This window comes from Drosophila teissieri, chromosome 3R, assembly GCF_016746235.2.
Source record: "Drosophila teissieri strain GT53w chromosome 3R, Prin_Dtei_1.1, whole genome shotgun sequence".
NCBI lineage: Eukaryota > Metazoa > Arthropoda > Insecta > Diptera > Drosophilidae > Drosophila > Drosophila teissieri.
In genome coordinates, this window is record NC_053032.1 from 31,832,382 (window position 1) to 31,858,206 (window position 25,825).

The window sequence follows — 25,825 nt, forward strand, 5'->3', positions numbered from 1 at the left end:
TTTTGCGCCAGGCGCAGTAAATTGATTTGTTAAACAATTTTTAATTGAAATAAGACGCTGCCGGGCAGAATGTCAAACTTGTATGCCAATACTGCTCGGCTTCCGTTTGCTTGGCACTTGAGGAGCGGCAAGCAGCTGCAAAGTTGGTCAAGTGAGACGCATTGGCATTTCTATTGGCACACGAGTGTTGACTGGCAGCCAAACAGGCAACCAGGGATTGCAGGGATTGGAGGCGTGTCGGCGGAGGGAGAAATCAGCATATTGCATTACAAATTGGAAGGCGGGCCCGGCTGAAATCGAAACCAGTCAATGGGATTGTTTTGCCCTCTGAAATGGAGCAGCATCCAGCTGGAAGTGCAGCACTTTTTGGCGGAATTTCAACGAATTCCGCTGCCAACGAGGCAGTAAATTATTTTGATTTATGCGCAACGACGCATGAGTGATGTGAAGTGGCAGCCGTAAATGTGCATTGGCTGCATTTGAAACCTAATTGAAAATCTGACTGACAAACGCCGACATGGCGATTGATTATTTCGCTACCCAATCCGTTTGTAACCAAATACGCTGCTATTGGGTCTTATTTCGTATAATTATATTCATAAAATCATAATTTATATAAACTAGGCAAAGCGTGCTTTAAGTTGACGAGGCTGTTGTTATAGATTTGTGGAGTACTTGCTGTAGGGCCTTTAAGTGTTTGCGTGATTAGATGCCTGCTGAATGAAAGTTTATGAAAATAGTTGCGGCTGTGGCCGGCGGCCCTTGATGTATAGGGAGCCTGCTGGAGGCTTTGTGGAAAACTTCTCCAACTTGTTTGCCATGCAGCAGCACGTTTAGAGCTTTGAAATGGCGCAGAACGATGGCGTCCCCTCCTGGCAACTGGTCCTCCTGTCTTCGAAGGCCTGGAGTTTGTGGAGTGCCATTCACAAATAAATGGCGGGCATTTAGGCAGCCGCAGTCTGGAGTCTTTCTTCGGCTGTTTGAGTTCCTTCCGAGTTGGCAACAACAATTGGAAGACGCAGCCAGGAAACTGGAAGCGACGACTAGCACAGAGTTTTGCCTCAATGCAGATAAGACTATTGCCTCAGCTGGAATTGCAGATGGAGTTGGTGGTGATGGTGTTGCTGGTTCTATACACACACACTGTGAAAAGTGTCCAACTGAATAGTTTTGTTTCTTCAATAATTGTAAGGAGTTTTCAGAAGCTACTTTGGGTTCTGAAGTGAAATCTGTTCCTTATTTTCACAGTGCCGCCACCGTCACAGATTCACAGATACACAGATACTTCTCAGAGGTAGAAAGTTTTGCCCAAGACAAACACGGCCACAGCATTTCTCTCCCCATTGTCTCCCGGCCAACTGCTCCCGATATTTCTGCGATTTCTTTTGCTTTTCCCTGCAGTTGGCTTGCTCGACTACTGCGACCAGAAAAATCGTTTCAGCCCTGCTGCACCTCCTGGAATCCCACATTGCTTTCTATTGCTTTTGTTGCCGGATGATTTTGAAAAAAGAACAAGCTGAAACTATTAATTGGCAACGCAGGTGTAGCGGTTTTCTAATTGCTGCCAACGCAGCGCAAAAAGTTTCCCCCTTGGAGCTAATAATCTTAATTTTGGGTGCACTGACTTGGAAAGAGCTCCGATAGAGCAAAATGGCACGGAAGCTCGGCGCCTTAGCCATCCAGTTAACTTTACTCTGGCTTCCGAAATGCCACTTCGGGTGCCACACGATCGTAGCAACATACAGGGGCAAATGGTATTTACCTACAATCAATTAACTAATTGATTAATCAGTGAGCTGAGCTGCAGCCGTATTCGAGGGAAAACGAGCTAAGTTTCCTTCCGCTTTTGACCCGCTGCACAACACTTGCCAACTGGATCAAGGACGGGTTCCTGTGCCTAGGCTCGCATGCCGGCACTTTACTTACCTTGTTAGGGATGCTTACGTGCCTCGAAACCCAGTTCGTCCTTCTTCTGCTCGACTCACTTCAGCTACGTGCCCTCCATTTGCGCAACTAATTGCAAAAGTCTTACGCAACTGCGGGAGACAGTCGTCAGTAGTGAGTGTCGACGGGCGACGTATTGAAATGTTGCCGTGTTCATCGAAGAGTCGACTTTACTCGACTTTACTCGACTTTGTTGCGTGCACGTAAAATATTTGCCTGTCACTGGGTCGCTCTTCCCCTTCGGGGGACTGTCGAACGTGTTTATATTTTGCAGCTGGCCGAGCAGTGTTCCGTCCCCTTGACAGTTGACTTATGGCCGGGATCCAAGGACCAAGGACCAAGGACCAAGAACCAAGGACCCGGGGGTCATACCTTTGCTTCGCTCCTAACTAATTTTTAATTATTTCCGTCAGCCGGGCGGCCCATTAAAATGATGAGCGGGAATTAGCCCAGCCTCCTGCAGGAGCTAATGATAATGGGCTGCCCGTCGGCTGAGCCGAGTTGAGCTGGGCTGAGCTGAGCTCCGCTCTGCTTTTTGTGTTTTCTGCTCTTGGCCTGGCTGGCTGGCTTTTGACTGGCAACACTGCGTATGACACAATTTATTTTTGGACCATGAAAACATCAGCTCCTCGCCGAACTGCGCTCCTCTGTGTGTGCGGGGTAGTGAAAGCTGGGCGCATATTGAGGGCACTTTTTTGCAAGCAAACACAGTTGCCAAAGAGTGATGGATGCACTAAGAAAACATTTGGATGCCCAAAACTGAAAATATGTTAATTCACTCACAGTGCTGTTAAGCTGGAATAATTAAGGTAGAAATATTTGCAGTGCTAGCCTTCAGTTTAATTTGTTGGTATGCACAAAGAACTTATTCTGAAGTCGAGCTGAACAAAAGATACAACTTGATGTGCCGAAATTCAAGATTTGAATATTCTCATACGAATAGACGAGTCTGAGATCGAATCGTGACAGCTGCAGAAATTGCAGTGCTAAAACGAAATTAACCCACGACCTGCAGTCCCACTGAAGGCAGCATCCACGCACACACTCACAACTCGACACCGGTGCGCTAGTGTGCGTGGGTATCTGTGTGCGCACTAAAAGCGGTTTATGCCACTCACATGTAAACCCAGTTGCCTGCCAAGTGTTTGGCTGTTTGGACTCAACACCCACACACGATTGTTGTGTGGATAGGTCGTGGCTTTGCGTGTTCCAAGCAACTCAGCCACCCACCCACCCACTCAACCACCCAGCCACCCCACTTTCCCCCAGGCTGCTCAAATTTTCTGTTTGCTTTGCTGTGGATTTCGCTACGTTTCGGCGGAATTCCCCCTGCCAGCGTCATCGGCCCCCCATTTACTTTTCGTACCTTAAACGTATTCGTATTTTGCATTTGTTGGCACAGATCCGAAGGGGTTGGTGGGTTAAGGTTGGCGGGTGGGCTTTGGCGTTGCTCTCTCTCCGTTCTCTCCGTTCGCTCTTCTACCCCAGTTCTCTTTTCCCGAATTTCTCTCCGGCGCACGGAGAGCTTTTGTAGTAGAGAAATAAGAGCCATTTCGTTGTTGTTTATTCCCCCTGTTTTATTTCCTTTTTTCTGATAGACTCTGTGGGTCTTGCGGCTGAGCTTCCTCAGAGTGGCCAGAGTAAAGGAAATGTTGGTGGGACATTTTTCAGATTGGCAAGTTTTGCAAAAACGTGGGCACGTGTAGCTCGACATTAAGTATGCAAAGACTCAAAGGGGTAAATACAAAGCACAGATTAAGCCCTTAATGTGAAGATCTAAATACTATTTGGTTCCATTAAAATATAATGTTTTTTGGGGTTTATTAGAAAGTCATAACATTGCTCTTCTGTCAAAGGACTTCACCTACATAATTCAAAATAAATGTCCATACCACATCAAAAGCTTCATCTTGTAAATAAATAAGTGGGCTTACAAGTTTATTATAACTGTTTTCCTGCAACAGCAGCAGTAGCTTACCAAATGCCTGTGGATGACAGTGATTGTGCGTGCTCCTTGATATTTAGAATTCAAATCTGAAGATAATATTCCAGTGCGGGCATTTCAAAGCTTAAGTAGTTATGCGGAGGCTCCACACCAAACCAGAGACAGCAAATGACATCAATTAGCCAGGCGAGAACAAAGCCGGGCCTTGGGCCATGACATGTAACTGGCGGATTCAGGCGGAGACCAGGCAATGGCCAGAATTGTGCCAAGGCTTTGCAGGTAGTTGGGCTTCGAATGTGATTGATGGGGAGTGGTGGAAACGGACTCGATAGGGCGAGAAACGTTTGCATAGTTGATGTAGCATTTTCACGCCAATTGCGATTAGTTGTTAACGCCGACTGCAATTAGTCTAGTGCCAAGGCAAACGCCGGCGGCATTAATTGCCAATGAAGGCACTTAAAGGGCAATTTAGCGTGGGCCTTCACCGCCGCTCCACTCCCCGCTTTCGACCGCGTAACTGCGACTTACCTTTGAACCCGAATCGCAGTCTCTAAGCGGATTATGCCTCACGAAAGGGCGGCGCAAAAACTTTGCATAAATCACTGGAGGGCAACAGCATCAAAGCCGCATCAAACTTGGACTCTCAGCCCACCTTTTTCATCCTTCCCTGACCACTCTAACTTCTGCCTGAGAAGTTAGAGGCTTACCTCAACTTTGGAGCTCTGAAAAAATGCAAGAAGTGGAGGATCAATGTGTGTGTTGCCCATGGAATTGCTAAGAGGTTAAAGGATGGGTGATGGAGGCAGACTCTAGTGTTGCCTTCGCATATTATAGGATATTCATTTCATAAGATATGGTTAAAGGCATAGCATTTCGATTTCGATTTAAGCGGCGCGAAGCTGCGAGCTTAACTTGCAGCGCTCGACAAATTTCAATGACAAAGAATTTTTCCTCTCCGGAAGTTTGTTATTAGCCGTTCGCATCCGGCTGCCAGAGTCGCTGGATAGATTCAATGACCCAGCACAGTGGCTAGCGAAGTGCCGAGTGTGGCCCACTGTTTGCGCATCTTATCCGCGCAGGCGTCTATGGTGCGTATACGTAACGTGTTGTATTTCGGGGAAATATCATCCTCGTGTGTGTTTGCCCATCTGCGAATGCCCGGGGTCGCCTGCGCCTTGGAAAACACTTTTCACTAGTAGTGCATTCACTTTGCATGTCCGCCCGGCCTGACAGTTGATTGCCTGTCAGCGGTGGGCTGCCGGATTGGCGGACCAAACTGACCCACATTAGAGTGGTGCGGTGGTGTTGGTGTCGATTGTGTGTGCGAGAGTGTGGGAGCGAAGCAGCTTTTGTGAATGATGTGACCACCACACTCACACACACACCCGCTGGCCCCAATCTCTGCACTCGTTCCCCTATCAATTGTAATGCGTTTTTAATGGCAACGTCTTATCTGTTTGTGTCATCGGCACGGGGCTATTAAACATATTCATAATGCCGCCCCGCCCCGTCCCGCCTCGCCTCCCAACCAATTGGCTTTGTTTCGTTGCGTTGATTCGAACGGCTTGATATGCAAACATTTAGACAACAGCCATTGTGTTGGACCTTTATCATTCATAATGTTTGACTGTCATGCAGCCGGTCCCGCAGCGCTTTTGAGTTGGGTCCACTGCCCAGCGATTTCCTATGATTGGCACTTTGTTGGCATGGCCTTTCGCTTGGCACTCGCTTTCCTTAAATAGTCCTGTGCCTGTAATTGTTATCTACGCCGGGATTAGGGGCACTTTCGTACAAGTGTGCATGCGAGTCAATCGAAGGCATAAGTGGTGGAGTGGAAATGATTTGAGTGGGATTCACTTAGCCTGCTCCCCGAGAGGCCCTCAACAGGATGATGCTCAGATATCAAAGCTCGTGAATCGATACCAAACAAGCTTTGCAAATCGGTTTGATTTTAATGGAGTCCTGGGTAAGGAAATCGGGAATACAAGATCTGGCGAAGTTTTAACCCTAAAAACAATGTTATCAGAAATCTTATCATTAGAAATCTTGCATTAGTTATGTTGAAAATCGTAGTCATGTTCATTTGCGGTTGGCAATGTTGTGGAAAATATTCACAATTAACGGCGTATTTAAATCCATTATGCAAACCCAAAGTCCTGGGCATTCTGGACAAGTTCAAGAGGGATTCTGCCGTCCGGTTGCAAGCAGGAGTTACTGGCAGCCCGTTATCCTGGCGCGTAGCAAACTCAATGCCCGAAATCCCGAAATCCCGACTGCCGATTTTTCCGTGTTGAATAATTCAAATACATACACACACAGAGCGCAAACGCACACCAGTGTCCAAGTTTTCCGAAGTTTTCCGAGCAGGAGCACAAGCACAAGCACGAGCACGAGCTTTCGCTCCCGTTACACAAGAAAGTTTTCCCACTGCAGGAGAGAGTGTGGGTGGGAGTGCGTGTGTGTGCTGCTTTTCCTGTTTGTGAATGTATTTTGCTCCAATTTCGCCGCAACTTCGGCTCGCGTTTTCCCGTTTCCCGACTTCGGAGTGCGCTCGCCGGGTCAGCGTGTTCAATACGCAAGGTTCAGTTGAGCGCGCCGGACGTTTGACTCGTGGTCGTGGTCCGTTCGTCGAGACACCGTTACAGCAGCAGCGTCGTGCGTGCGTAGTAGTATCCGACCACATATACACACACACCCACACACAGACGCAGAGTTCGTGGCGTGTAGTAAAACTCATTAAACAGCAACTTATTCAATACTATTTCACGCACGCGGGCAACGGCGGTGGAAAAACGCGCGCTTAACAGAGGTCCTCGAAAGCGAGTCGAACGGCATTTTCGCCATCGCCGCGGCGGACTCTGAAAATTATTGCACAAAGGCAAACGAAGCGCGGCGATAAAAGTTAAATGTCGCGGTAAATTGCCTCGTTCGCCCGATCAATACCAATACCAAAACCAAAAAGGCAAGAACGAGAAAGTCACAGAAAAACGTCAGTCAATTAAAGCGCTCTTATGGAATACACACATATTATTTTTCAAGGCGAAAGCAAATCTACACTGGGTAAACAAGCACCATCAAGTGTGGCAGAGCCCAGTGCACGTGTCCCTGTGTCCCTGTGTTCCTGTGTGAAATGTGTGTGTCAAGCGAATAGTAATTTATTAAGCCCAGACAACGCTGCGTATACACAACGCAATTTCTTCAACGACTCATTCATTTATGTGCGCCTTCACTGCCGTTTTTTTCGTTTTTTTTTTTTCGTTTTTTCCGTTTACTGTCCCATATACAGACAAAATTTTTGTTGCCAAATGCGTTCGCTCACGCCCCCTCACACACACAAAGGCAGATATATCCACCCCACCACCTCTCCCGCGCATAGAGACAAATGGGCACATGGCCTGGCTCTGGAGCAGACGCACACACTTAAGGTTCAACAGCCCGACGATTGCCTGGCAAGGATAACGGAGCGGGAGGAAAGAGGCGGGGAGCGGGGAGCAGGGAGCTGGGAGCAGGGATGAAGCAGCCATTATGTTCGACAACGCTAACCCACGTAGCTTGGCCCGCGTTGCGTATACGCCGCGTTGCCTGCTGCCTGCTGCCAGTTGCCAGTTGCCAAACTCTCGGGATTTTTGGAGCTTTCATCTTTTGTCTGCAAAAGTGGCAGAATGTAATTTTTGGCATTTACTTGCCGCCCTTGGTCTTAGCACGTCTGCAGAGTAAGCCCATCGCCACTGCCACCGCCACCAGTCCTACACCCACACACCACGCCTTGCCCGGTTTATATGGCCAAAGCAGCCGCGCGGGAAATGAAACTGGAGCTGGTGGCATTGCCTTTATCTACACTCAGAGAAACTCCCACTTTAGAAACCCTCTTCCATATGAATGGGATTGATTTCCTTTACAAATGGGATCATGTTTTAAATCTCTTCGTGGCTCTAAAATTCCAAATAAAATTCCTTTTCTCTGTGCGCTCTTTTTATTTTGTCAGACTGCAAAAATCTGTTCATGAACTATTTTCCCGGTTTAAGATCCTTCTTGCATAATCCTTCTAGCATAACTATAAACTAAAATTCAAAGAAAAAACACTTGTCGTGGCCACCTTCTTGCTGTGTTGTCTGCAAGTTAGTGGCGGAGCTTTTGTTTGGAGCTGTTGGTCTCCTGCCTGTGTATGGTTTTAATTTAGTATGTCTGAAATTAATGAAATTTTTGCACGGCCAGACGAAATCATTCTTCCCTTGCTCGAGGCGTAAAGTGAAATACGCGATGTCCGATTGCACCGCATCCTTTTTTGGCTGGCACTCCGCCCAATGGAGTTTAGTAGAGGGTGTGGAAACCGCACTTAAAGATACATTTAAATCAATCGAGTAGAAATTTTAAAACTGTTTTGGCAAGCGAAGGGTGGCGATGGAGTGGCGTGCTTCGGAATTTGCCATTGGAGGAGCAGCGTGAAAGGCAAGCATAAATATTTCGCTTGGCAACAAAAAAGCTGCCTAAACGGCATCACACACACACACACACATGCACACTGGCACGAGGGTCAGGGGTCAGAGGGCCCTCTTATAGATATAGTTATCATGGCTCTTGTGTGCTTAGAAAATGGAAAGCGGATAAGGCCATAAGCGAGGGAAGCAAAGCGAACGAATTCATGATACAAACGGAACAAAGCCTTAGTACGTGTGAGGGAGCAACAAAATACGTATCAAATTATAGCCTAAGTAGCAGTTACGAAACCACCGAACCACGAGCAAGGATAAAGCATACAGCGAACTAGGTTTACAGGGAGCACGACTCGCATCGAACCCAGTCGAACCCAACTATCGATTAAGGAAACAACTCAGCATATCCCTTCGACTGTCCACGCAAATTGGACCAACGATTCCATAGCCATATCCACATCCCTCGTTGAAAGCGAATCAAGCAAGGTGGCTGCCACAAAATTAATGTGTGATAGCGCAACCACGGGATGTTTCCTGACCAGAAGCAGCCATCGCAAGGTGAGTGTGTCCCATATGAATGCTGTGGGTGGCTTATTGATTGACCTGTTCAGTTTCTGTGCCCATTTTAATTTCTCTCTGCTTCTCTCATTAACAATTCCACTCCCTCTTATTTTAAAATGTATTTTTTTGCCGAATTCTTGTGTGCGTACATTTATGCGGATGAATGAATAAATAAATACGCGGTAAACAAATAATATTCCATATTTAATGGATGCTTGCAGCAGAGGCCAACGAACCTCTCGAATCGGTTAGTTGAAGCGACGCTACGAAGAAACAAAAACCTCGGATAAATAAACCAACTTTGAACTTGTGTTGATAGGTCGGCGCAACCCGGCCGTTGCCCCGGGGCTATCCGCCAGCCCATGGGAACCCACTTGAACTCATAATCGCTTTTTGTTTATTTACACACGCGTACATTCGGGCAGCCACAGATTGCAACTTTCAACTACTTTGGCCGACGGCGAAGGGTGCTTGAAATATTGAAATAAAATGCTATCAAGTGTGCAGTCCTTGGAGCGGGCGCTAAAATATTTGCATAGATAATGGCGGGCACGAAACTGTTTGCGCTCCTCTACCACTCGGCTGGGTAATTACATTTTTGGGGAACTTAAAGCAAAGTAGTGGGAACTCCTGCAATCGCTTTAACAAACGTAAAGACAGTATGTATGTATACCAAAGAAGAACTTTGGATGTAAATTTATATTTCGCTTACTCTTGTTTAACCCTTCCTAAGTTAATAACACAAGATATGGGTAGAGAATGATATAGGAATTTGTGATCAAGAAGTAAAAAGCATATGTAGACTTTTCTCTCTCGCAAGTTCCAATGGGCCCTCCTTCATCTCGCACTCTTTTCCCACTTATATCCTGGTGTCCTGGTGCCTCTGGATGATGGGAGCGCACGGAGCCAGTGAAAGGTTCGTCCTGCACTCCTTGTCACTCTGCTTTTCGGGCTGGAATTCCACACGCTTCATCCTGCAGCGCGACACTTCTGAATGTAAGGAAGCCTAAGGACCTCGATGGCATGATATCCCGATATCCTGGCACTCGGCTTAGCTGCAAGTGTGAGCGTGTGGGTGAGCGGCGTGGATATAATTGCATAATGCGGTGCTGGGAACGCGTTCGCCGCCATCTTAATATGCTCCATTGTTTGCGAGCTTGCACATTTAAATTTAATCAATAAATCACGTACACGCCGGGTGTTCTCTGCCCACGACCATTCCCATTCCCATTCTCATTCCCATTTACATTCTCGCTCCCGCGCCACGACCCTCAGCCGTCTCCTGGGCTGTCGGAGTCACCGCCACAATGCGGCTTGTGTCACTTGTGTTGTCCTCGTGGTTGTTGCCTTGTTGTTTGCCTTAATTTGCGGTTATCTCGACTGGCGCCCCTGCACCAGCCAAATCCAAAGCAATCCAATCTGATTGGAGTCAAGCCACAGCTCCTGCCCCGCTGCCCCTCTGCCCCGTTGCCACTGTGCCACTGGGGGAATGTGAATGTGCCCCACTCTCTGTTCTTGTGCCACATATTTTGACATTAGCGCAGCTGCAACTGACAACTATTATTAACATGGGAGCGGAACGCTGTGCATTTGGCATTTAATTGTAATTGTTGTCAGTGGGTTCGGTGAATTCCAGAATTCCAGAATTCCTGAATTCCGGACGATAGCCGGGTGACTGGTAATTGGCGTGGAGGCGCTGCCGGGGAATTTTAGTGGTGGTTTAAATTTATAATTATTTGGTCTTTGTTTTCGGCCCAGGTGGAATTTGGTTTCGGTTTCGGTATTCGTTCGGTTTGGTTCACTCTGCTTCCTAATGTAATTTCCCGGAATAGTTTAGTCCAGGGAAATGGTTTTGTGCAAAGAACGTTATGAATGCGAATGCCCAACAAATGTATGTTGCGAATGTAAATTTAAGCTAACGGAGCAGAAATCCTTCCTTCACTTGCTGGCCGGAACACAATTTGTTTACGAGACCAATTTATGCCACGAACAGTTTACAGAAGTACTTACTTCTGTACTTCGTGGTGAATTTTGTGAAATTCATTTCTCGTGAATGTAACAATGATGTTGTGTGGAAATTAGTGGTGAAGTTGGATGCACGAAAAGCCTTCTAATCGTTTGGGTGAAACCAATTTTCCGAGGGTGGTGGCCTTATTTTGGCTTTCCCTCTGCTGGGCACGTAATTCGATCAGTTTGAGCACCAAAAGACAAATAACATGACTTGCTATTTAGCATCGAGTTATTAATTACTCGGCGTTGGCAAAACAAAATCAATTTCATCAATTCAAATATGGCCAAGGCAATAATTCTCCTTTTGGCTGGGACAATCTGGGCATCGTCTGCATGAATTGACAAAGGGATCGAGGCGAGCACATCAAGCCAAATCACACGCTCTGTCAATCAATCAATGCGTCGGCCAATCCATCACCCGATGGCAACTGGAGGGCGGGGGTCAAACAGATGGCAGATACAAGAACTGCCGAACGGCAGTGCGAGCCCGGAAAACTTCGGGAAATTCTGTTCTTGCCGGAATCGCACTGAGGCTCAGTCATTACAATTATGGCTAGTCAATTATTAACCTGGCCGGGAAATGACGCACTGCCCCCGCTGTCGGTGGAGCAGAACCCTCCGGAGTGATTAGTGCTAGCCCCATCGAGTACACTGAGGGAAAACTTGTTACCTTGTTCTATAGAGCAGTACCTATGCCCCTTAACACCATCTCTATAGCTTTTCTATCAGAGGGATAGGTTCCCGCAGTTAATGGCGTCTGCGCTGGCATAATTACAATTTTAGTCAGTTTCCGTTTTCGGGTGTTTATTTTTTATTTGGCTGCAGAGGCACTAAAATGGTTTTATTGATTTGTGTTGTCACGCAACTTCCTCTAATGGCGCCTGCCCCTCGCTCGCTCCTCTGCCGCAGGTCCAGTCCAAATTAGTTTTTCCCCCCAACAGAAACTGCCAGCCAGGAGATTCATCCATAATTAAAAAAGCCTGCCAAAGTCAGGTCTCAATATGTGATGTCTCGAGGATTTTCAATTAGTTGTCGTCACCCGGCGGGAAGCCGAATGAAAGAAGTGGGTGGTAGGTGGTGGTCGGTGGGTGGTGGGTGGCAGGGTGGTTTCCGTAGGCTCGCTGCTTAGTCAGCCAGCTACAGCAACGACATAATGAAGTTGAAATGAGTTTAAACCGGCAGCCCCGGAGGGTTCAGCCTTCGTTCTGCCATGAGTCACATGTGCGCCAGACGTTCACCAAAGACGCTTAATGTAAACCCGCCCTGGTAATTTGCATTTGCCGCAGCAGCACTCCTCGGCTTTGGAGGGCAATTTCCCCACTTCCCCCCAACTTATTGGATTTGCCGGCAGGTTAATAAGGTATGCACTTACTAATTAAGTGCGCGCCTCGATGTAAATAACTTATGACCGCAAACTGAGTGAAAAGCGCCTCCAGCTATACAGCCAAGAGGTTTAGGAGGAGGAAATGCCACATGTCTCACATGCCACAGCTTTAATAAGTTACCCAAGTAAAGATCAATCAATAAGGTAGCTACTAGGAATGACCACCACCTTTAGGTGGAAGTAGTGGATTGACTGTTACGCATGGAGCCAACTGAATTCTGTGAACTTAATTTCAATAATACTTGTGTTGGGGGCATTTATTCCACGCTGACATCCTCGGACGGAGGGTGTTTTTGTTGCTGTGCCACTTGGCACTTCATGTGTCCATTTAGAGCCCGCTCTTCTTGCCAGCTCCTCTGGCCCAGGAACCCAGGACCTGCACGCGATGCACACCATCTATATTTATTGTTTTTAGTGCAGCAGTCGGTGGGGCCTTTCTCGTTAGCGAGCAGCTCCAACGCGGTGGAGCCATCAACAATGCGCCGCCTACTTGTGCTTTGTGACGCCTGGCAAGTCCTTTTTATTGAATACTGTTGTTCGGCCAAGACCACGCCCACTTCTTCCACACACAAAAGGCTGCGCACAAGCGGTCATTTTCAAAAAAGAGGAGTTCACAAATTGAAATTTGTGTGCCTCGCGGTTCAGCGTTAATGGTGGCTCGGTATTTCCCCTGAATTATTTATTTGCTCGTGCATTTGCCGCTGGTAAACTACAAGCAAACACCAAAATTCCATTATAGTAAACACACTTTAATAGTTTAATGCCAGTGGGCCAGCAAATGCCCAACAGGCACTCGATTTAAGCGGAGATGCAGCCAAAGAGGCTAAAGTTTAGCACGGGATGGCAAAATTCTGATTTTTGACGAACATAATAATGCCCATTTGACTAACAGCAAATGGACGGAGCAGATTCGAGGGGCAAAACTTTTCCCTAACGACATCTGCTCGTGTTGCAAGTTGGCCGAAGTTATCCAGTAGCAACAAGAATCCGGAATCGGGCTGGGAACGGATTGAGGAAACTGGGGACGGACAGTCACCGACACATGTCAAAGTTTCGCAATTTCAAAGATTCTTCATTCGCAATGTTTTTGTCCGCTACGAAGATGATTTCCAGCAACCACAGAGCCGTGCTCAGTGCCACTTAAGATGTTGCCGTTGCAAGTGCAACATTGCTGCTGACCGCTCTTAGGGCACCCGCACCCGCACATCCCTTTCCTTCGTAATAATCCATTAATAACTTCCCTTTGCTTGCGGCAGGCACTTCATTTTAAAGCAATTTCATGGCCGACCCTCACACGCCCAACGTTTCACATTGTTGCTGTAGCCCGTTGCTCCGGGCTGTCCCTCTTCCTCTCCGCCGGAAGAGGAAGTGGAGGGCAGGGCCGTTTTTCTCATCAACTGCTGACCGAGTGACATCATCGGCGAACGTCAACGTCACGTGTCGGCTACGGTCGCCCCGTAAAGGACTTGGAATCTTGATGTCCTGGAGTTTTGCATGACGCTGCAGCCGATTGAAATGGCGATGACTGAAATGACAAAGAGAATGGCAAATTCATTATTGCATACTTTCTGGGGCGAGCGTGGAATAGGAGGTCCTAGAGATTGGCAGAAACATAGAGGTCGTTAGAATTACGTCAGCATTACAATGTTGTAACAAATGTGGTTGTTGTTAACTGGGGGTAAGGCAACCGAATAAGTATTACTTATGCCAAATTCTTGTGGGCTTCATGACATTTGATGTTGACTTAAAACAAAAATTTCCTAATTAAAAAACTTAGACGCATATTTCAAGTACTAAGTGTGAAAAAGTTCAGCACTTTATGCAGCTTTATGTGAAGGAACCGTTTACAAAGCTGAACTGCGCCAAATTAGCCTAATTTATGCAAAGCTAAATCTTTTAGCAGAGCTTAAGTGCAGAGGCAGAAGCAGCCGGAATTGCAGAAGCTGCTGCAGCTGGTCCAACAATTAGCTTAAGTTATGCAGCAGCGCGAAGCCCTTGATATTTGCATTTAGCGAGGATGACTATGACAAATACATTTCCCATTCTTTCGTGCAGGAGAATGGAAGATCAGTTCCTGATGTCACCGCAAGCCCGGGTCGGGCCCCGCCCGGACCGCTGCCCGCCAACCAGCTGCCTTCGATGGGCAACCAGCAGCACCATGGCAACCAGCAACATCATGGCAACCAGCAGCAACATCATGGCAATCAGCACGGCAACCATCGAGGCCAGAGCGGAAGTTTGTCGAACGCCGCCGGGGTCAAGGACCCGGTGATGCTGCAGGGCGATTTCCGGAAAGTCAGCGGCATCAGCTCGGAGATCTTTCGGCAGATAGAGGCCGTCGAGAATGACCACGACCCGAATACGGCCGCGGCCTTGGAGGCGGTGGAGCGGCGCGGTGAGATGATCGTGCGCGTCCTGGAGCCACGGTGCATGGGCAGCAAACAGGCGGTGGACGCAGCCCACAAGCTGATGAACAAGGCGGACGCACGGCATACCGTGCAGCTGGTGGAGATAGTCAAGCGGCCGGGTCAGACGCTGGGCTTGTACATCCGCGAGGGAAATGGGGCCGACCGCACCGATGGCGTGTTCATCTCGCGGATCGCACTGGAGTCGGCTGTCTACAACAGCGGCTGCTTGCGGGTGAGTTTGTTCGAAAACTCATAGAAAGACATCAAACTAATGCCAGATACTTTTAGGTGGGCGACGAAATCCTTGCGGTGAATCTGGTGGACGTGACACACATGTCCCTGGACGATGTCGTCATTATTATGTCAATTCCGCGCCGCTTGGTGCTGGCGATACGTCAGCGGCGAGGCAACAGAGGCACAGGATCTCCTGGACCGCCGACGCTCTCTCGGCCAGAACAGAAGCCCCCACCGGTGGTTGTCATCAAGCGAGATTTGCGGGACGAGGATCTGGACGAGACGGACCGGATGCCGAGGCCGCGCTCATCACGTGACAGACGTACAGGTAGTTTGAAATGGGCGCCATGTTCACCTGTCTAATCGCTTGCTTCTCTTCTATTTCTTCCAGGAGATGGTCGCGAGATGACGGAGTCTCGATCTCGGCTAGGTCTGGGTCTCAACAATTACAGTCCGCAGTCCGAGCAGCTGGACATGTACTACAATACCCGCGGCGGAGGTGGTGGAGCCATGGGCGAGCCGCCCAACTGGGGCTATAAGCCACCACCGCCACCGTCTTCGGTGATTACGGAGCAACCCACAAAGGCACATGCTTTTGCGCCATCGCATGCCTACTACCAAAATGCCGGCACCCTCGAAAGCCTGGCGGAGAAGGTACATGCCTTCTATCCTGGACAGCCTGGGGCCCCGCCCGTGGGTCCCTCGAGAAGAATGTCCACGGGAACTGGGAACGTTGGCCTCGCTCAGCAACATGCCAGATTTCCGCGATCTGGCTCAGATCAGCATTTACCTCGCGTAGAATATGCGGACTATTCCAATTCCCTGGGACGCCATTCCCTTCTACGATCCAGCTTAAAACCTGGAACGGCCGGTGGAGCTCCCATGCAGGTGGGAGTGGGAGGCACTCTTGGCCGGTACGGGCGGTATGATCAACAGAGAGCCGGTGTATCCAAGTACGGCCCTCCAGCTGGTGGAGCTCAATCGCTGACCCGTCGTTCTAGACCAAATTTGGACTATTCCAGCGACACGGAAGCCACAATTGGCCCCAGGCCAAGTTACTACTACTACAACAGACCTGCCATCGGCAGCATGTCAAGGGGATCAGGTGGAGCAGGCGGCGGAGTTAGCGCAGCATCAACGGCTGCCTTGCTGGCCGGAGCTGCGGATCTCAATAAATTCAACTCATTGCCCCGAGAGCGTCCCGGCGCGAGATTGCAGGGCATTCGCTCCAGAATGGGAGATCGTTTGGTGGACGAGAACGACGGAAATACCTCGGCACCCGAGTTCGATGCACGGCGGGGAAGGGATTTGCGTCAGCGAATTACCGCCAGTCCGTCGATATTTACGGCGGATGAGTACCGCGCCTGGCTCAGAAGGGCACCTAGCAGTTCAGCAATTGCGGAGCAAATGCGGATGACGCGGGACATGTTTGCCCAGCCACGGGCTCAGCGATTCTCATGTAGCGCTGAGAACATCCACGATGCACTGAGAAATGTGAGTATATTTAATGACATAAGCTATCGGATTACTTCATCCTTATTTCTTTTAGACGGAAAGCATCTACTCCAGTAGAACCCATATCCTTGGCACGGGCACGCTCGATCGGAACATGGGTCTCACCCGACCAGTTTCTGCGCTACCCGTGCGCTCCATGTCCTCGCAGCACATTGGAGGAGCGGGCTCCATTCGTTCGCCGAGCATACGGCGCATGCGACAGTTACTGGAGCTTTCCGCAGGTCCCGCCAGCCCGAGCGGCAGCATTCTGAGCACCGGTGGTCACCAGAGTCCGGCACCAACACCAAGTGCCACCTTACCACGCCCACACCGCCAGATCGACATTAACCCGGCGGAGTTCGCCAAGTACAAGCTGGATAAGCCCATCGTTGATATTGGAGGGATCTCCGGCATGTTATGGATTCACTTGCTGGCAGGTCGCGGCCTTAGAACCGCTCCAGAGGGAGCAGCAGGGGCGGCGCCACAGGGCCAAACCAGAGATCTCTACTGCGTAATCGAGTGCGATCGCGTACATAAGGCACGGACGGTGGTGCGATCGGGTGACCTGCAGTTCGACTGGGACGAGTCGTTTGAGCTGGACTTGGTGGGCAACAAACAGTTAGATGTACTAGTCTACTCATGGGATCCGCAGCACAGACACAAGCTGTGCTACCGAGGCGCCATTTCGCTATCGTCAATCCTCCGTCAGTCGCCACTTCATCAACTGGCCTTGAAGGTGGAGCCAAGGGGGACGATATACATTCGCATGCGGCACACGGATCCACTGGCTCTCTACAAGAGGAGGGGACTTCCGAGCCTGAGGGCGGGTTACCCCACGCTCTTCGGCGCTGATTTGGAAACGGTGGTCAATCGGGAGTCTAAGAATGCTCCCGGAAGTGCACCCGTTCCCATCGTATTGAGGCGCTGTGTGGAGGAGGTGGAGCGCCGTGGTCTTGATATAATCGGGTTGTACCGACTGTGCGGCTCGGCTACCAAGAAGCGATTGCTACGCGAGGCCTTCGAGCGCAATAGCCGTGCAGTGGAATTGACCCCGGAACATGTTCCTGACATCAACGTCATCACCGGCGTCCTCAAGGATTACCTCAGGGAACTGCCCGAGCCGCTGTTCACGCGCTGTCTTTTCCAGATGACGGTGGATGCCTTAGGTAAGCGCACCTTTCATCTTTACACGCTTTTTTCAAATACCAATGGTGCTGCTTTTTTCCCATACCAGCTGTCTGCCTACCAGATGACCCGGAGGGCAATGCGAAACTGATGCTTAGCATTCTCGACTGCCTGCCGCGGGCAAACAGGGTAAGATCAACCGTTTCTTAATTCGAAAAACTTGCAATTCGAATTCCGTAATTTTGCAGGCCACCCTGGTATTCCTCCTTGATCACCTCTCGCTGGTCGTTTCAAACTCGGAGCGGAACAAGATGTCCGCCCAGGCGTTGGCCACCGTGATGGGCCCACCGCTGATGCTGCATTCGGCGAGTGCGCAGCCGGGTGCTGATATCGATCACGCTCAGCCGATCGCGGTGCTTAAGTATCTGCTGCAGATCTGGCCGCAGCCGCAGGCGCAGCATCAGCAGATGGCGCAGCACATGGGCGGCGCTGCGGGGGCGATGATGGGCGGCTTGGTCACCGCCGGGAGCATGAGCAATATGGCCGGTGTTGCTTCAGGTAACGTACTCCCAGCGTCCGATTCCCCAGCCCAGAGCTACCAGAAAGACCCAAGCCTCAGGCCCCAACTCCCAACACATAACAACACACCCACCGATTTTTGCCACCACACTTGCAAGAGTTTGATTCCTCCTTTCGTTCCTGCTTTGGATGCATCACTGCATCAGCAGCAGTTCCAAGTCCAAAACTGTGCCACCTGCTCGCCTTTCAATAAAAAGTGCGTCACAATACGTTCTTACTGTTAGCTGTTATGCAACCCACTCACAGACACAAGTACACACTGTCCCCATCACCCAAACACCGCGGTTGCCACTTCCAGTGCTATATATTTATAGTAATTAGGTTTTGAATCATATAATATATTAAAGCCAGTTACAGTATTGATTCTGATTTGTAATGCCAATAAAGTCGGTGCAGTGATTGATTTGACTAAATCTAGAACAAAATGTGATTTAAATCAAGTGGCAACCGCAGACCTCTCTCACCTCACCCCTCAGCCACTGAAAACACCTCCAAGCGCGTCCACATTAATATTGATTAATACAGAGTCCTATGTAGACAGGTCGGCGCGGCGAGTCAACAGGGCAGCGTGGAAGCAAAGTCAGTGCGTTGCCAGCGGACAGACAGCAACTTCTACTGCAGCAGCAGGCGCAGCTCATGGCGGCGGGCAATCTTCTGCGCTCGTCCACTTCGGTAACCAACATACTCTCCCAAGGCCATCCTCAGCTCTCAGCCACAGCCAACAATCATCTGTATCAATCAGTAGTGGGTCAGTTAGCTCAATCGCATCGAGCCTTGCAACAAGCGGTGCAACAGGTAAACAAACAGAATCCACACCACACAGCAACTACAACAAGGCAGCCAAAGGCCCGAACAACGATTACAACACGAGACAATAACACTTTTCCAGAGAAACTTGCATACAAACATATCATTCACCATTAACCCACACCGCACTCCTTCTAACATCCATATTTCACTGTGAAGGGGCAAAAGATAAAGGATTTTAATTATATGCTTTTCCTTCCAAGTCGCTTCAAATTTTCAATTCATGATTTGTTCAAAATGAAAGATATTTTCGGAGAAGTAACTTTACAGAACAAGATAGAGTGGGCGGGCCAAAATATTTTCGCGTACCAATAGAATTTGGCAGGCCGAACAATTAATTTAATAATGTCGAAACATTTTCAAAAAATATTACTTTACCGTTAACGACTATAAATTTTTATTTCCTAACAATATTTTGTAATACTTTCTTGAGAGACTGATAACGTTCATATGGGACATAACGTGCATATAGCTCTATTTTCGAGAAAATGGGTAAACATGGCATTTCCATTTTCATCATTCATTCAACACCAACCTTAACAACACGATCACAGACACACGTACTCAGAAACATTTTCTTCCTTCTTTTCCTGTTGACCGTTCTGCAAAAGATGATAATTTGAAAAATATCTGTCTAATGAACTATTCAATACTGAAGCATTATCTGTAATAAGTTTATTTTTTGCTTTTTACGTAAATAATATATAAAACTATATATATATTATGATAGTAAAGTCAACAATAATTTGCTGTGATCCTTGATCGATAGACGTTGTAATTGTGATACATAAATGTATACGTACATTCATAATCTATACATCAGTATGACATAATGATGGTAATGATGTTGATGGTGTAAACGGCGTGCAAAGCATGATTGGCCCACTACTGGTAACAAATAAACATACTCGTAACGACAGTTTCTCCCGTACATATGTATTCCACTCCCATTCAATATGTAAATCATACAGCTTTGTATGCCCACACATACCAAATGAAAGACACATCTTATGAAAGCTTCATTAGCCTCCAGTGCCACTGCCATTGTAAAAACTTCATCAATCATACCCAACTTGCGTTTCATTGGAATTGCTTACACACCCGTCCCAGGAATAGATCAGCTCCCCTTGTTGGTTCCAGCCCACAACCCGAATCCCCGACACCTTGTCGCATTGATTTTCCCAGAGTTTCCCAGAAAGCACAGCTTAAATAGAGTAGAACATCTCGAAGTCGGAGGGGAAACACTTCTAAGCATTTGATTTATCTCTGAAGTTCAGTTGAATCCTATTCACACTCCTTAAGTTGGTTTTACTAATCTATCACCTTAAATCCACAGCCCAGTAAAACCCGCACATCGTTCGACTTAAATGCCACTGAAGACCTTTGACAGACACACCTATTTATTTTAAGTTAACATATTATTGCCATTTACTTAAAGTCTATTTCGAATAGTGCTGTTTCTCTGCTTGCATGAAATACAACTCACGCCTTAACACAAGCCGATCACTTTTTCCATGCCCACTCACCGAATCCCAATAATAACATGTAATTGGTTAACGAATTGGCCGTCACCTGTATGAGAATCGCACCGCGCACGCAGTGAAATTGTCTTGTGTCTATGAATATAAATGTGCTCGTGTATGTGTCACTTAATTACCCACTTGAAACAACCATCAACACTGTAACACTAAACCCCAAACCGATTCAAAATTTCAAATTCTTTCTGCACCACCCAAAACCAAGAATTAGCACGTATTGTCTCCCTTGAAGCTACTTCAGCCTTAACTGACTTTCAGCCAACATTTAACCAACTCTGCGGGATTTTCCCTGCTCTCCTTTCTGCTCCTTCCTCTCTTGCAGCCCTATCAATTGGGGGGCTCAGTGGGCTCAGCAATTCCCGACCCATCGCCACTGCCACTTCCAGGCACACCCTCCCCCGGCAGTAGCTCAGCGTCGACGGGTTCGGGTTCGGGCTCGGGCTCCGGATCGGGTAAAAGTAAGTAGATGAAATGCGCTTGAGAAAGGATTACGAGGCTAATGCTCTTGTAATTTGCTCTGTAGGCACGGATACCATCAAGCGCGGTGCTTCGCCTGTTTCCGTCAAGCAAGTCAAGATCGTCGACCAGCCATCCAGTCCGTACTCCATTGTGATGAAGAAGCCGCCGCTGCAAAAAGATGCGCCCGTAGAAATCACCACACCCACCACCCAGGCGGATGCAGAGTCGACCTTGGGAAGCAATGGAACATCGTCTCGAAGGGGGAATGTGGACTTTTATGATACGCATAAGGCGCAGGCCAAGAGTTTTGTGAACGAAGAACCCAGCTACAGCTCCAAGTACAGCGCCTTGGAAACCAAGAAGATCAGCCTTGGCAACAGTACCTACACGCCCAGCAAGGCGAATGCCAGTGGCCTTTCCGCCGGCGAGGACTACAAAGCGATGCGTAACAAGTCGAGCGCTACTTCCAGCTCCAGTTCATCGCAGGCAACCGTTTTGAGTGCTGGCTCTACGGCCACGTCAGCCCCGACCACCTCTTCAGACGATTCGGATGATCTGGTCTCCTACAAGTCATCGGCGTCCACAAATGCCTTGCTGGCCCAATCGCAAGCCATGACCACCAGTCAGCTGATGTCCAAGTATCTCAAGCGGGAGCCACGGGTACAGTTCACGCCAATGAAGTCACCGGAATCGCCCTCGCCACCGGGTAGCGGCGATGGTCTGCCCAAGGGTACTTACCAACTGGTTACGCCTGTCTCGGGGCCGTCGAGCAAACCGGGTGCTACAACTGGAGCTATAAGCAAGTACACCACCGGCTCAGTGGATTCATCTATTAGTGCGAACAGCCAGAAGTTGTCATCGCCCTCGCGATTGTCCAACAGCAAGGATAGCAATAGCAGGACTGGAACGGTCAGCAGTACGACAGCCGCGGCCTCTTTGGTTTCCACAGGTCGGCGTTTGTTCGACAGCCTCGCCTCTTCATCGTCCTCGGAAACGGAGACCAAGACGTACATAGGTGGCACCACTGCGGCCAGTGGGGCCGTCACCACCACCACCTACACCAACGACACCAAGAACTCCGGCACCAGTAGCAGTAAGTCGGGAATAGGAGGGGGGTCTGGAACTGGTTTGGGAGCGGTTTCGGGAGCAGGCTCCGAGCATCGAAGCTTCGGCAGTACGCTATTCGGCAGTAGTGGCTTAGGCAATGGCAATGGCAGCAGCCACAACCACTCTAACGCCAGTCCAAGTCCCTTCACCACCACCAACGGCAACGGCAACCACAACACCATGCATCTGTATGGCACCTTGCCCAAGAACGGAACCTCCACGGGGGCAGCTCTGTTCGGCGGATCGGCCAACAGCTCCTCGTACCACTCTTCCGCGAGTGGAAGTGGAGCCGGAACCGCCAGCAGTAGTGGGGTCAGCTCTATGACGGGCTCCACAAATAGCTACGACTTCTACACGAGCACAAGCTCCAGTGTGAGCAGTTCGCGCCCCTTTGCCAACGGAGGCAACAACTACCACACTCTGGGAACCTATAGGGCTCAGTACGCCGCCACTAATCCCTTCCTGGACGCCTTCGATGAAAAGCCGGGCAGCAACGGGGGTAATAGCCACGGGGAGGAGAAGCTAGGCGCGGACAAGGGCCACCACAGGGCGGCCGTAATGGCCTTTCAGTCGTCAGGAGACTCCAAAAACGGTAGCGATGAGTACGATGACATCAAGTGAGGCAGGAAAATGGCTATAGATGCGGTTAGGAGAAAGGAAAACAGATACAACTACGATTATACGCGTACAAATGGTGAAGGTAAAGAAATCTAAAAGCTATTCTTCCGGGCTTAACCTTTCTTGCTTCTTATTCACCTTGGCGATCTGCGAGAATTGTTCGTATATATCAAATACTTATGGGCAACATCGTTCGATCAACTGCTCTGGTTTAATCTTTTTTATTCCACTCTACGAGTTTGATCGGAAAGCATCAAAGCATTCATTTCCTTCGCCATTGCATTGCGCGTATAATCGTAGTTAGGTAACAAAACTAATGCCACACAATGCTGAAAGTGTTCTTTTGAAGTATTTACAGTTTACAAATTTACAAAGTACGAACGACAGTTGCATATAAAGGCCCAATGAGAACCCCCTAACTTTAGAGCCTAAAGCAAGCATAATCTACATACATAAATTAAATAGTCGCCGAGCTCTGTGTATGTGTTTATAAATACTTGTGAAAGCTTATCCCTGGTAGCGTTACAAGTTTTGAAGCGCTTGACAGTGGTTTGCCGTTTAGCTAACATAAATCCGAATTCAATAACATTTACGAACAGTATTTTTTAATGAACTAAAACGTAAAAAATAAAACATAAATTAAAGTCAACAGCGTATACAATAAACTACATTTAAAAATACAAATAGAAGGACTTACCCAAAAGGTTGAACGCGCATTTAATTTTTTAAAATAATCCTATATGAACTTACACCCCTCTAGTAGACACACGATTCGTTACTGATATATTTTTGCCTACTCCCTTTTCGCAGTATATACTGTATATAAGGACAGCTCTTATAATCTACCCACATTATCTCCTTCGTGAGCGTTTCGATGTGACCAACTCTCTTATCTGCAAAAGCAATGTACACGACTATGACAACCTGTCTAATTAACTATTCGACGACTTTTTGAGCAACATATTTGCCTGCAATGTTTCCCAATGCCTCTTTTATAAAACTTAAATGTGCATGTGTGATCAAGTAACGATCGAACTCCCGATTAGGATTTCACATAGCAGACACCACTCGTAAACTGACATGCAAAATACAAATACATGAATTTATTAACGAATCAATGTGCTTAGTTTTTGTATGAAACAAAGTCTGATATATACACTAATATACAACGGTACAGTATAATATTTCTAAACATTTAATCATAATTATACAAGCGATGAGAAAAATATGTAATGTTAATATATATTACTAAATAGCAAGTTAAGAACGCTTTGCGATTAAGAAGTTTACAGCAGGTATGTTTTCAAAGCTTTTTAAAGTGTATTACTGACCAACTGTGCTTAACCCCAATTGTATAGGAAATTACATTTAAATGACCCTATAAAGATCTCAATTTTATAAAAACTTAAAATTCATAATACATTCGAATTCATATGTTGCGGAACTGTAAATACCCAAAAAGGAATTTACCAATCTCGTAGTCAACTAATCAGAAAATGAAGCTGGTTATAGTCATAGGCATTGGCAAACAGCCTACACCTCTTTTTATTTAAATAGAGTTAGACAGGATCATTTTATGAAACATACGAGAAAAAAATAGGAAAAACTAAAATAACAAGTTAAGTCCTGAGGTTCAGAGAGATTTATGTTAGCTAACAAAAAAGAATAATCATTCGTCTTCATGCAAGTACAACTTTCTTCAGCGACTCAATAAAATCAATAAAAGTGCAAAGCCTCACTTATTACATTACAATTCATTCGTTCGTTTCCATAACTAATCGAAATTATATAACCCAAAACTATAATCAATATTGTGGACTATTTCATTTTAACAATTAGTACGGCTTATAGAGATCGATTGGGAGCCCCGAAACACAATAAGATTTTAAATAGTAAATTATTCGGTTAATTGTTGCCAGATTTATTTTATAAGAATGGATAGCATTTAAAGTGTTAAACATGATTACCAAACCAAAGAGTTTAAAACCACAATATAGGCAACCATATAGTTGAGCAAATTGATTTTTATATAGTGAATTGTTAATTATTGCATATAGCACGTAGAATTTTTAACAAAAGTAAAAACGAATCAGAAGTTCAGGCGGATGAGTTATTTTGAGGTGGTCGCGACTTGCTTGCCGCCATCGCTGCCCAACTTTATTGATTTTAGGATTTTAACTTCATACATAACCAAGAAACATCAATGTTACTAAAGCTGTCGCCTTCGTTTTAAACACAAGTAAGACCCTAGTACCCCTATTAGCTCTGCAATCCGGTTTTTAATTGGTTTATCCCGAAAGCTTTAATCGTTGAACGACCAGAATTACACGGTTACAAATTCTATAAATATTCCTTGAATACCATATAATAGTAGGAGTTGGTGGAAGATATCATGACACACTTCGGTTTATTTGCGAGTTGTTGTGGCTTCATAGGCGTAGTTAGTTAGCACTAGATGTAAAACCTGGCGGAGATTCGAGCGTTGTCAGTTGGTGGTGGATGAAGGAAGTGGAGGCAGTGACTGCCGTGGCGTCGGTTTGTGGTTTGTGGTTCGCCGCTTGGAACTGCTTTTCTGGGCCCGATCTTGTTCGATATCTATTTGTACTTGTACTTAGAACTCGTAAGCATACACTATGGAATATATATCACTGTGTCATATCGTACATTTAAAGCAAATAACGAAAACAGATTGGAGCTGAACGAAGTAGCGGAAGAGAGAAAATTGTTAACGCAAAGTATTCATGTATCGAAGTATGTATACAACCTAAATTAATAGCAGTCGAGCAGCAACTACATAATATAAATAGATAAATACCAAACTAAACCAGAACTCGATTGGCGCGAAACCAAGTACTACAAATTGTACATGCATTTAATCTAGAATAGCTACAACTAACTAAACACTAATTATCTGATACTGAAACCAATCCAACTTTTAGCTGGCAAACGAAAATGGCAAATGAATTGATAAATATGCTAACACATTAGTCATTAAATTAGTTAACAGTGAATTAACAGTAACAGAAACGAACTAATTTATTAAAATGTATTGCACAATATCGAACACTTAAACGTATTAGAGAAAGTAACTAAGCCTACTACAGGTAATATGCATACGAATAGAATCGGACACATAGGCAAAGGTGGCAGGATGCAGGATGCAGATTCAGATTATGTTC

The 25,825-nt window shown here is 47.2% G+C and overlaps 1 protein-coding gene across 1 annotated transcript in view; it reads left to right on the forward strand.

Annotated features, from left to right (window-relative positions):
- LOC122620814 (rho GTPase-activating protein 100F) overlaps nt 1-23,837 on the forward strand; it is a 30,248-nt gene extending 6,411 nt beyond the window's left edge. Inside the window, exons 3-11 of the mRNA XM_043798448.1 lie at nt 14,333-14,917; nt 14,974-15,247; nt 15,311-16,413; nt 16,469-17,579; nt 17,648-17,727; nt 17,787-18,096; nt 18,659-18,912; nt 20,785-20,920; nt 20,986-23,837. Coding sequence (XP_043654383.1) covers nt 14,333-14,917; nt 14,974-15,247; nt 15,311-16,413; nt 16,469-17,579; nt 17,648-17,727; nt 17,787-18,096; nt 18,659-18,912; nt 20,785-20,920; nt 20,986-22,649 — 5,517 coding nt within the window. The 3' untranslated portion in view covers nt 22,650-23,837. The remainder of the gene's footprint in view (nt 1-14,332; nt 14,918-14,973; nt 15,248-15,310; nt 16,414-16,468; nt 17,580-17,647; nt 17,728-17,786; nt 18,097-18,658; nt 18,913-20,784; nt 20,921-20,985) is intronic.
- Nucleotides 23,838-25,825: the final 1,988 nt, after the last annotated feature.